Source organism: Hevea brasiliensis, chromosome 17, assembly GCF_030052815.1.
Source record: "Hevea brasiliensis isolate MT/VB/25A 57/8 chromosome 17, ASM3005281v1, whole genome shotgun sequence".
NCBI lineage: Eukaryota > Viridiplantae > Streptophyta > Magnoliopsida > Malpighiales > Euphorbiaceae > Hevea > Hevea brasiliensis.
In genome coordinates, this window is record NC_079509.1 from 42,381,853 (window position 1) to 42,394,929 (window position 13,077).

The window sequence follows — 13,077 nt, forward strand, 5'->3', positions numbered from 1 at the left end:
AAACCGTTCTTCAAATACCTGTAAATAGCACTTCTGAAAATTTTTCTCAACCACAACTTCAATTTCACAATCAAACTCTATGAATTTCAACAATTTCACAATCATTTCATTTGAGACAAAACAATTTATATACATCCTTACAAAATTCACATCAAAAGAAATACAAACTAAATTTTAGTACAAACTTCATACAAATTTTTGTACAAGCTGCTCAAGACCCATTTACATGTCCATACATTTATATGCAATACATATATCAAAAGAAATATTTACAATTAGGGTATAAATTATACCCGATAGCTTCAAAGCAGGAAGATCCTCAATCCTTAGCAGCTCAGTCTGCTGCTCTTCTAGTCTCTGTATCTGCGACAGCAATAGAAGCTATCGCTGAGTACTAGGACTCAATGGTGCACAACATACTAAAATAATCTTTATGCAAAACTTAAATCACATTTATTCAAAAATTTGACTAAACATGAGCATTAAATACAAAACATGAATTAAGAGATTTTAATGCAAACCACGTTCATTTCGAAGTATCAAAACACATTTCATAAAACCCACAGTTAAATCATGCCATTCGAAACAAATAGAATCTCAATAGCCAGAGGCTAAAGAGAAATCACATCACAAGGCTAGCTAGCTCAAATATATGGATATCCATTCACATCATCTTCTACTAGCACACCTCAACACTTCTCCAGAGAAGGAATCAAAATTCGAAACTAATTACCCCCACTAGTCGTGCTAGTGAGGTGTTCAAATATATGGTCATGACACTGTGGTTTCAAAACTTATCTTAACAATCTGCTAAACATTGTCATTTCAAATATATACAATAACTTTCACAGTTTAAATCAAAACATTATAAATAATGTCACAAATAAACTTTCAACAATTCCAAAGCACAAGTAAAATACATATTTCGTTCACTTTATCAATGAATTTTAAAGCATGGAGATGTTGTGCACAAACCTCAAGCGAGTCGTCCCTTAGCCTCGACTCGGTTCCTCGGGTTCCTTCCCGATATTCTTTTCAACTGAAACACAAAATTTTACAATGTTTCAGTACTAGAACTTAACACAAATCCAAAATAAATTTAGCTTCACATTTACCTAGTTCTAACGTGTTAAATTCGACATTCTCGAAATTTTTGTGTTTCGGGTTACTATTCACTACACTATTCAAGTCAAATAGTTGACTTTCTAAGGCTTAATAGGTATGGGAACTCCAACTTCACCCACATACCACATTTTGGTCATTAAATTTGTTGGTTTTGGTCATTTTCTCAAAGCTTAAATCCTTTTGGCCAAATTGTCAAATTTTCAGTTTTGGTGCTCCAAGTTGCACTGTTCCATTGGCCCTTTTACTGTTGGAATTTGGCAAACCTTCCTTCATAGAAAATGTTCCTTATTGTCTTAAGTGTATTCTTATTTTTGGATCACCCCAATTGGAGTTTTGTAGCTCAAGTTATGGCCAAAATAAAATTACTGTTCACGTGCACTGTTCATGCTGAGATTTTGGGTTCTGGCAGATTTTGATCTAACTTTGGTCAGTAATTTGATTAAGTTAAGTTCATAATTTGGTCTAAATTTCTTCATATGAAATGTTCTACTATGTCTTAGGTTTCCATCGGTTCAAGAATCGCCTAAATCGGAGTTTTGTAGAGAGAGTTATAACCCTTCAAACATTACTGCTCAATAGAAATTCTGCAGAGTTGCAGGTTTGGTAACTCAACTTTGCTCAATAATTTGAATGGGTTAATGGCATAATTTGGGGTGGTGTTCTTTATAACAGTTTTAGATCTATACCTTATCTAATTTCTGATAAAATTTCAGGTCAATTTGACCTTCCTATCTCGAGTTATGACCAAATGAGCGATTCTTGTTCATTTGGTCGATTTAATGCGATGGCAGCTGCTCTCATTTCACTTTGGTCAATTTGTTCACCCAGTTTTGGTCAGTTTTTGGGCATGGTTCCTTAATGAAAATTGTGCTCTTTTATGTCTATTTTCATCCCCAATTTGTGGCATATCAATTGGACTTGTAAAATTTGAGTTTTGGTCCTTCAAAGTGGGTTTGGTCATGCTGCTGGACCTACGAATTTGGTTTTCATTCCGACAATTTCCACACATTTCCTTTGGTCATTATTGACCATTTTTCAGTTCACAAGTGGTCAAAGATATCATTTATGCATTTCTTCAAAAATTTGGTTCACAAACCCTAAGTCCCAAAATCCTAACTTACTAAATTATTGTATTTAACTACATTTATGCATCTCTATCCTACTACCATACTCATACAAACTTACTACACCTTTAATTCATTAAAAATACATCAAACTTTCCTACATCCATGGTTGGCCGAAATTTTAGTTTGTCCTTCCCCATATTTTTATTTCATTTTAACACATTACAAGCTAATTCAACAACTAATGATGCATTAAAAATGGAAAGTAACAAGTTAACATGCTCACCTCTCTTAAATCCTCAAAACCCTATCTTTAGCTCCTCTTTCTTCTTGAAATTCTCTTCTCAAGTTGCAACTACAAGCTTTAATGAAGTTCTTATGAGAGTTATTAAGGTTGGGTAATGAAAAATTAAGCTTAAAGGTAAGCTTAAATGAAAAGCTTTCATGGAGGATTTATGGAAGAGGGGAGGCGGCAACAAGAGAGAAGAAGAAGGGTTTTTCTAATTTTTTTTTTCTTTTGTTTCCTTTATTTATTTAGGCTTAGGGAAGACCATAAAAAATTTAATTTAATAAATATTTAATTAATTCTTTTATGACATCATTCATGATGTCATCACCTTTAACTTTTCTAACTTCTTTCTTTTTTTTTTCTATTTATTTTTTTCTATTAGTTCTTTAATTTAATTCTCGTTTCTGAAATTTTCTTTTCTCCTTTTTTATTTGACAGTTAGGTCAGGAGTCAGCTCTCGAGGTCAATTGACCAAATTGCCCCTCGCCGGTTCATCCCGGTTTGCAAATAATTCCATATTTCTTTCGGCTCCCTAACCTAATTATTTGACTGGCTTAACAGATCTTTTTCGTGATTTTCTCTTTTCCACTGTGTTTATAAGGGTCCTAAGGACTGCAGCGTCACTTTTTACGGTTCGAAATTTGAGTTTAAAACGACTTCACAGTCGTTCCCAAGGAGGTCACTCATCGCTGTGACTCTCGGCTCGTTTAACTTCTTATGTTCTGTTTTTCTTATTTATTAACTAATTAAACATTATTAATTATTTGTGTTTATGGCTTCTCAAGTTGTCTTAAGTGTGGCTCTAATCTCCTTAATTGTCCGGACCGACACCGGTCACCGGAACAGTGAAATCTACCAGGCTATGCAAATGGGGGTGTTACAATTCTCCCCCCCTTAAATAAATTTCGTCCCAAAATTTTACCTGGTACTAATCTTTGAATAGCTGTGGGTGTTGTCTCCTCATGTCCTCTTCTCGTTCCCAAGTAGCCTCCTGGCCTGAATGATGGTTCCACAGCACTTTTACCAATGGTATCTGCTTGTTCCGTAGCTGCTTCACCTCATAAGCCAGAATCTCTATGGGTTCTTCTTCATATGTGAGGTCTGGATTCACTTCAATTTCCTCTACTGGTAATACATGAGATGGGTCTGATCTGTACCTCCTCAACATAGACACATGGAAGACATTATGTATCTTTTCCAACTCTGGAGGTAGTGCCAATCGATATGCCAAAGGACCCACTCTTTCTAGAACCTCATATGGCCCAATGAAACGAGGACTCAGTTTTCCCTTTCTGCCGAATCTCATAATTCTCTTTCAAGGAGAAACCTTGAGGAAAACTTTCTCACCCACTGCATACTGAATATCCATTCTTTTCAAATCAATGTAGGACTTTTGACGGTCTGATGCAGTCTTAAGTCGACCTCTAATCACCTTAATTTTCTCTTCAGTTTGCTGAACGATTTCGGGTCCAATCATCTTTCTTTCACCCACGTCATCCCAACACAACGGGGTTCTACATTTTCTGCCATACAAAGCTTCATATGGAGGCATTCCAATGCTTGATTGGTAGCTGTTGTTGTAAGCAAACTCAATCAAAGGCAAGTGTGTATCCCAACTGCCCTCAAACTCAATCACATAAGCCCGTAGAATGTCCTCCAAGATCTGAATTACCCTCTCGGGTGGCCATGCATGCGTGGGTGGAATGCAAGATCTTGAAGTTCAATCTAGTTCCTAGGGTTCTCTGAAGACTACCCCAGAATCTAGAAGTGAACCTAGGATCTCTGTCTGACATGATGGATACTGGAACTCCATGCAGTCTCACAATCTCATCGATGTATACCTTGGCCAATCTTTCCAAACTATAATCCATTCGGACTGGCAGAAAATGAGCAGACTTAGTTAGTCTGTCGACAAGGGGTATACTGCATCATGACTCTTTTGTGTCCTTGGAAGTCCCATCACAAAATCCATCGTTATTCTTTCCCATTTCCATTCGGGCACTGGTAGTGGATGTAACAACCCAGTGGGTACTTGATGCTCTGCCTTTACTTATTGACAAGTTAGGCATTTGGATACAAACTCTGCCACATCTCGTTTCATACCCATCCACCAGTAATGCTCCTTTAGCCCCCTATACATTTTTGTGCCACTAGGGTGCATGGCAAAAGGAGACTCATGTGCTTCCTTCAAAATGATCTTCCTCAATTCAACATCATTGGGAACACATATTCTGCCCTGGTGTAGCAGTAAACCATCCTCTCTGATTGAGAACTCTGGTTTCTTGCCCTGCCAGACTTCTTCCAATAGCTTCTTATACCTTTCATCATTCTGAGCAGCTATTCTGATATGATCAATTAACACTGGCTGTACATGCCATGCAACTGCTGTCTGCCCATCATCATTAATCTCTAAGCTGGCATGCAATGATCTTAACTCATATACCAAAGACAAAGGAGTAACCTGTAGACTTGCCATAGTCTTGCGACTTAAGGCGTCAGCCACAACATTAGCTTTCCCTGGCTGATAGTCTATCAGATAATCATAGTCTTTTATCAATTCTAACCATCTCCTCTGTCTCAAATTCAGCTCTTTCTGGGTGCCTAAATACTTTAAACTCTTATGATCTGTGTAGATGTAACACTTTTCCCCATACAAATAGTGCCTCCAGATCTTAAGAGCAAACACAATAGCTGCAAGCTCCAAATCATGTGTTGGATAGTTCCTCTCATGCTGTTTCAGCTGGCGTGTTGCATAGGCAATGACATTTCGATCTTGCATCAACACACAGCCTAACCCATTGTGAGAAGCATCACTATATACTATATATTCTTTACCCGGAGTAGGTAAAGTTAGGACTGGAGCTTCAGTCAAACATCTCTTCAATTCTTCAAAACTCTGCTGGCATTTGTCCGTCCACTGAAATTTCACATATTTTCTAAGCAAATTGGTCAATGGAGATGCCAACATGAAGAATCCCTTCACAAATCTACGGTAGTATCCAGCTAAACCCAGAAAACTACGAATTTCTGTGACATTTCTGGGTGGCCTCCAATTAAGGACAGCTTCAATCTTATTTGGATCTACCTTGATGCCCTCTTCTGATACTACATGCCCCCAAGAAGGATATTTCTTTCAGCCAAAATTCACACTTCGACAATTTGGCATATAGCTGTTTCTCTCTCAAAGTCTGCAGTAAAATCCGCAGATGTCTATCATGCTCTTCTGCATTCCTCGAATAGACCAATATATCATCTATGAATATCACAACAAACTGGTCGAGGTATGGTCTGAAGATAGTGTTCATCAGATCCATAAAAGCAGCCGGAGCATTAGTCAACCCGAATGGCATAACCAAAAACTCATAATGGCCATAGCGGGTTCTGAAGACAGTTTTAGGAATACTCTGCTCTTGTACTTTTAGCTGATAATAACCTGATCTCAGGTCAATTTTGGAGAACACAGCTGCACCCCTCAACTGATCAAACAAGTCATCAATACGGGGCAATGGGTATCTGTTCTTTATTGTCACCTTATTCAACTGCCGATAGTCAATGCATAACCGGAGAGTGCCATCCTTCTTCTTAACAAACAATAGTGGCGCTCCCCAAGGTGACACACTAGGGCGAATAAAGCCCTTATCAAGTAGCTCTTGGAACTGCACTTTCAATTCTTTTAGTTCTGCAGGTGCCATTCTGTATGGTGTTATGGAGATTGGTTCCACACCAGGCATAACATCAATTTCAAACTGCACTTCTCTTTCTGGAGGTAATCCTAGCAATTCATCAGGAAATACATCCGAAAAATCACATACAATAGGGATGTCCCTTAGTGCTGGACTCCCCACTTGGATGTCTATCACATGTGCCAAGTATGCTTCACACCCCTTTCTGATCATCCTTCTTGCTAATGCAGCTGAAATGATGTTTGATGGCAGTAAATGCCTCTCCCCATGTATTACCACATCACCGTACAAAGGGAGACCAAAAGTGACTGTCTTCAATCTACAGTCAATCATCGCATGATGCCTGGCTAAACAATCCATGCCCAAGATGATATCATACTCTCTGAAGGGCATTTCAATCAAGTCTGACAGGAAAACATGTCCTTGGATCACCAAAGGACAGTCTCTATAAATTCTGTTGACCCGGACCTCTTATCCTAACAGACTAGTTACTAGCACTTCAAAATCCATTTGCACACATGGAACAGCAAGTGAACTAACTATGCTAGCACTAACATATGAATGGGTTGAACTCGGATCAAACAACACAAATACTTCTTGATCAGAGATAGAGAATGTACCAGCTACCACATCAGAAGTCTCAGCCTCTTCTTGCTGTCTCATTGTGTAGATTCTGGTTGAAGCACTTCCTTGTCCTGACTGACCAACTGTGCCCTGACTGCCTGAAGTAGTGCCTCTACCTCTACCTCTTCCTCTGCCAACTGACTGTGAACCTCTGAGAGCAGGACTCTGAATAGATCCCTCGGTAGTAGTAGGAGCTGGACTATATCTCGGAGCACTAATACAGTCTTTAGCTATATGGCCCTTGCCTCTGCAGTTAAAGCAGGCTCCAGTGGCCCAGTAGCACTCCCCCCCATGAATCTTGCCACAAGTCTCACAGGGGTGGGCAGAATGTGAACCCCTGCTCAATTGCTGACCAGACCTAGGGGGTCTCTGTTCGGAAAATCTGCCCCTACCAAATCTTCCACCTCGACCCCTGCTGGGTCCACTAAACTTCTTTCTCTTTCCAGCGGTAGCACCAGAACTCTGTTCAACTGATTTTTCCCCCTTGTCTTTTTCTGATTTCTCAGCTTTTTCTGATTTCTCTTTCACTGGGGTTGCTTCTGATTCAATTCTCTCTAGTTCAAGTGCTTGAGACATAAGCTCTGAGAAGTTGCTGTGTCGAAATCCCACAACTTGCATCCTTATGCTGGGCTTCAAACCCGTCTCAAATCTCTTGCACCTTGCCTTGCTGGTAGTAAGGAGACTCCCCGCATAGTGACTCAAAGTGAGAACTCCTCTCATACTGCCACCGATCGGTTCCCTTGTTTGCACTCAAAAATTCTTGCAATTTCTGGTCAACATATGCATCCGGGATGTATTTGTCTCAATTCTCTCGATGAAGTCATCCTGTGTCAACATCGTGGTTCAAAGCCGTGGGGATGGTCTTCCACCAATCATACGCATCCCCTTGCAGTAGCGACACAGAGTACTCAAACTTCAGTTCATCTTGGCAATGTAGCTTCTTAAATACTCTGTCCATTCTTTCAAGCCATTGCTCTGCCTCTGAAGGGTCCACTATACCCTTAAATTCTGCAGCCCCATACTTCAGTAATTTATCATATTGTCTGGATGGAGGCAGTGGTTGTGCCACAGGTGGTTGTGGTGGAGCTTGAGCAGGCATACCCCCAGCCATTTGCTGAAACATTGCCGCCATCTGCTATGCAAACTGTGCAGGGAACTGCGGCATTTGCAGGGCTGGTGCTACTGACCCACTGATATTCGGTAAAGCTGGGGCTTCCCCTTGTGCCTCAGCTTCAACAGACTGCTCAACTGAGCGATCCCCTTCTTCCATTTCAGACTGAAGTTAGGGTATCTCCTGAACAAGTAACACAAGGAGATTTCCCTCCATTAGTTCATATTCATGATGTAATGCATTGTATGTAACAATTATGGACATTGAGCAGTTGTACTTAACAAAGAAAAACACAAATTCACAAGTTAAAACATACTTCAAAAATTTGCTCTGATACCACTAAAACATGTCACACCTTACCCCTCTGTAAGGCATAACATGATCCCGTAGAATACTTAATGAATTACCGAACTTCACCTACCGATAACTCATTAAGCACCCTACAAGGGATTTTAAAACAATTTCTTACTTTTGGTAAGTGGTGAGCATTTCTAATAAGTATTTAAAACATGTACTTAAGTGAAAAGCTAGTTGGAAATTTTGGCCCATTTTATTTTTCCGCAAATTTTATAAAAATTTTGACAGAGTTTCCTCTGTATTTTGAGAAAACCGTTCTTCACATATCTGTAAAAAGCACTTCTAAAAATTTTTCTCAACCACAACTTCAATTTCACAATCAAACTCTATCAATTTCAGCAATTCCACAATCATTTCATTTGAGACAAAACAATTTATATACATCCTTAAAAAAATCACATCAAAAGAAATACAAACTAAATTTTATTATAAACTTCATACAAATTTTTGTACAAGCTGCTCAAGACCCATTTACATGTCCATACATTTATATGCAATACATACATCAAAAGAAATATTTACAATTAGGGTATAAATTATACCCGATAGCTTCAAAGCAGGAAGATCCTCAATCCTTAGCAGCTCAGTCTGCTGCTCTTCTAGTCTCTGTATCTGCGACAGCAATAGAAGCTATCGCTGAGTACTAGGACTCAGTGGTGCACAACATACTAAAATAATCTTTATGCAAAACTTAAATCACATTTATTCAAAAATTTGACTAAACATGAGCATTAAACACAAAACATGAATTAAGAGATTTTAATGCAAACCACGTTCATTTTGAAGTATCAAAACACATTTCATAAAACCCACAGTTAAATCATGCCATTCGAAACAAATAGAATCTCAATAGCCAGAGGCTAAAGAGAAATCACATCACAAGGCTAGCTAGCTCAAATATATGGATATCCATTCACATCCTCTTCTACTGGCACACCTCAACACTTCTCCAGAGAAGGAATCAAAATTCGAAACTAATTACCCCCACTAGTCGTGCTAGTGAGGTGTTCAAATATATGGTCATGACACTGTGGTTTCAAAACTTATCTTAACAATCTGCTAAACATTGTCATTTCAAATATATACAATAACTTTCACAGTTTAAATCAAAACATTATAAATAATGTCACAAATAAACTTTCAACAATTCCAAAGCACAAGTAAAATACATATTTCGTTCACTTTATCAATGAATTTTAAAGCATGGAGATGTTGTGCACAAACCTCAAGTGAGTCGTCCCTTAGCCTCGACTCGGTTCCTCGGGTTCCTTCCCGATATTCTTTTCAACTGAAACACAAAATTTTACAATGTTTCAGTACTAGAACTTAACACAAATCCAAAATAAATTTAGCTTCACATTTACCTAGTTCTAACGTGTTAAATTCGACATTCTCGAAATTTTTGTGTTTCGGGTTACTATTCACTACACTATTCAAGTCAAATAGTTGACTTTCTAAGGCTTAATAGGTATGGGAACTCCAACTTCACCCACATACCACATTTTGGTCATTAAATTTGTTGGTTTTGGTCATTTTCTCAAAGCTTAAATCCTTTTGGCCAAATTGTCAAATTTTCAGTTTTGGTGCTCCAAGTTGCACTGTTCCATTGGCCCTTTTACTGTTGGAATTTGGCAAAACTTCCTTCATAGAAAATGTTCCTTATTGTCTTAAGTGTATTCTCATTTTTGGATCACCCCAATTAGAGTTTTGTAGCTCAAGTTATGGCCAAAATAAAATTACTGTTCACGTGCACTGTTCATGCTGAGATTTTGGGTTCTGGCAGATTTTGATCCAACTTTGGTAAGTAATTTGATTAAGTTAAGTTCATAATTTGGTCTAAATTTCTTCATATTAAATGTTCTACTATGTCTTAGGTTTCCATCGGTTCAAGAATCGCCTAAATCGGAGTTTTGTAGAGAGAGTTATAACCCTTCAAACATTACTGCTCAATAGAAATTCTGCAGAGTTGCAGGTTTGGTAACTCAACTTTGCTCAATAATTTGAATGGGTTAATGGCATAATTTGGGGTGGTGTTCCTCATAACAGTTTTAGATCTATACCTTATCTAATTTCTGGTAAAATTTCAGGTCAATTTGACCTTCCTAGCTCGAGTTATGACCAAATGAACAGTTACTGTTCATTTGGTCGATTTAATGCATGGCAGCCTGCTCTCATTTCACTTTGGTCAATTTGTTCACCCAGTTTTGGTCAGTTTTTGGGCATGGTTCCTCAATGAAAATTGTGCTCTTTTATGTCTATTTTCATCCCCAATTTGTGGCATATCAATTGGACTTGTAAAATTTGAGTTTTGGTCCTTCACAGTGAGTTTGGTCATGCTGCCAGCAGCATGACCATTGGACCTACGAATTTGGTTTTCATTCCAACAATTCCCACACATTTCCTTTGGTCATTATTGACCATTTTTCAGTTCACAAGTGGTCAAAGATATCATTTATGCATTTCTTCAAAAATTTGGTTCACAAACCCTAAGTCCCAAAACCCTAACTTACTAAATTATTGTATTTAACTACATTTATGCATCTCTATCCTACTACCATACTCATACAAACTTACTACACCTTTAATTCATTCAAAATACATCAAACTTTCCTACATCCATGGCTGGCCGAAATTTCAGTTTGTCCTTCCCCATATTTTTATTTCATTTTAACACATTACAAGCTAATTCAACAACTAATGATGCATTAAAAATGGAAAGTAACAAGTTAACATGCTCACCTCTCTTAAATCCTCAAAACCCTATCTTTAGCTCCTCTTTCTTCTTGAAATTCTCTTCTCAAGTTGCAACTACAAGCTTTAATGAAGTTCTTATGAGAGTTATTAAGGTTGGGTAATGAAAAATTAAGCTTAAAGGTAAGCTTAAATGAAAAGCTTTCATGGAGGATTTATGGAAGAGGGGAGGCGGCAACAAGAGAGAAGAAGAAGGGTTTTTCTAATTTTTTTTTCTTTTGTTTCCTTTATTTATTTAGGCTTAGGGAAGACCATAAAAAATTTAATTTAATAAATATTTAATTAATTCTTTTATGACATCATTCATGATGTCATCACCTTTTACTTTTCTAACTTCTTTCTTTTTTTTTTCTATTTATTTTTTTTCTATTAGTTCTTTAATTTAATTCTAGATTCTGAAATTTTCTTTTCTCCTTTTTTATTTGACAGTTAGGTCAGGAGTCAGCTCTCGGGGTCAATTGACCAAATTGCCCCTCGTCGGTTCATCCCGGTTTGCAAATAATTCCATATTTCTTTCGGCTCCCTGACCTAATTATTTGACTGGCTTAACAGATCTTTTTCGTGATTTTCTCTTTTCCACTGTGTTTATAAGGTTCCTAAGGACCGCACCATCACTTTTTACAATTCGAAATTTGAGTTTAAAATGACTTCGCAGTCGTTCCCGAGGAGGTCACTCATCGCTGTGACTCTCGGCTCGTTTAACTTCTTATGTTCTGTTTTTCTTATTTATAGTTAACTAATTAAACATTACTAATTATTTGTGTTTATGGCTTCTCAAGTTGTCTTAAGTGTGGCTCTAATCTTCTTAATTGTCCGGACATACACCGATCACCGGAACAGTGAAATCTACCAGGCTATGCAAACGGGGGTGTTACATATCACCCGTCTATAGTGTAGCCGAGTAAGGCATGAAACACTCGGTGCCGGAGCACCCTATCTTATCTTACTTTATTCCTTTAATAATTTGTTCTCGTTATATTTTAATGTCAATTATTTTTCTATGGAGAAACCAGCGAAATTTCTCCTATTTTATTTCCAATTTGCGTATTTTACTATTCACTTGTTTGAAATTTTTAATAATATTTTACAATAAAAATCTCATCCACACTCATCATAATCATCTCATTATTTCGAATATAATCTATATATTTCCATTCTAACATTCATTTCTAAACATTTCCATTCAAATTTATTCATGCTCAAGTCATATACAAAAATTCTCAATCTTCATTAATTTACATAATTTACAGATTGATTACATAAATTCATAATTTACATGATCTACAAATTAATTATAATTCCATAATCTATATTTCAATATACAATTCATAATTTACATTATAAATAATAACTAATTATAATGTACAAAATACATAATATAACCTATATGGGCCCTATCTACATGCATTGCTGAGGAGCTAACAACCTTGAACACTCTGCAAATCCGAACTCCAAAATCCAAATCTAATGTCCACTGGGCTTTGTTTTCAAGACCTGCGCAAGGGAAAAAAATCCATCGCGCTAAGCATTGCTGCTTAGTGGTGCGTTAATATAACAAAGAAAATAATATACAACAAAGATAAAACCGAAGTAATATTTGGATGCTCAAGAATTAATTTAATTTCGTGTGAGATTACTCATATTAATTTTCGGTTCTCCTAATTTATCCTTCTTTGAAAATGTTTATGTATAAACTTTACAATAATGATATATACAATATTCAATTATTTAACAATATTAAATTTAGTCTTAATTTATTATGAGAAACGCATTTGTAATATTTATTTACGTTCTACTTCTTTTGCAAATCTTCGTATTATTTAACTAATTTATTTCTAGGTATTTTGAATCATTGCATAATAAATAAAATTTTAAAACTAATTCTAGTTTCTTTCTTATTTATTCATTTAATTCACATTATTCTTAACAAATTTCACTGCCCAAGTAACCTATGACAGGCTGACTAAATTAGAAAAGCAGGTCGTTAGCACTGGATACCGCAGTGTCTCGGGCCGTCATACCATAGGACGTGTAAGCTCAGTACGTCAACCACGTATGCAGTCAGTATAGCTA

At 37.1% G+C, this 13,077-nt stretch overlaps 1 protein-coding gene across 1 annotated transcript; it reads right to left on the reverse strand.

Annotated features, from left to right (window-relative positions):
- Positions 1 to 975: 975 nt before the first annotated feature.
- LOC131175281 (uncharacterized) lies at positions 976 to 7,477 on the reverse strand. The gene is made up of 3 exons (XM_058138999.1): positions 7,469 to 7,477; positions 6,782 to 7,067; positions 976 to 1,039 (listed from the first exon to the last, which is right to left on the reverse strand). Exons 1-3 carry the CDS (start codon positions 7,475 to 7,477, stop codon positions 993 to 995), a joined length of 342 nt encoding a protein of 113 aa, XP_057994982.1. The 3' UTR covers positions 976 to 992.
- Positions 7,478 to 13,077: the final 5,600 nt, after the last annotated feature.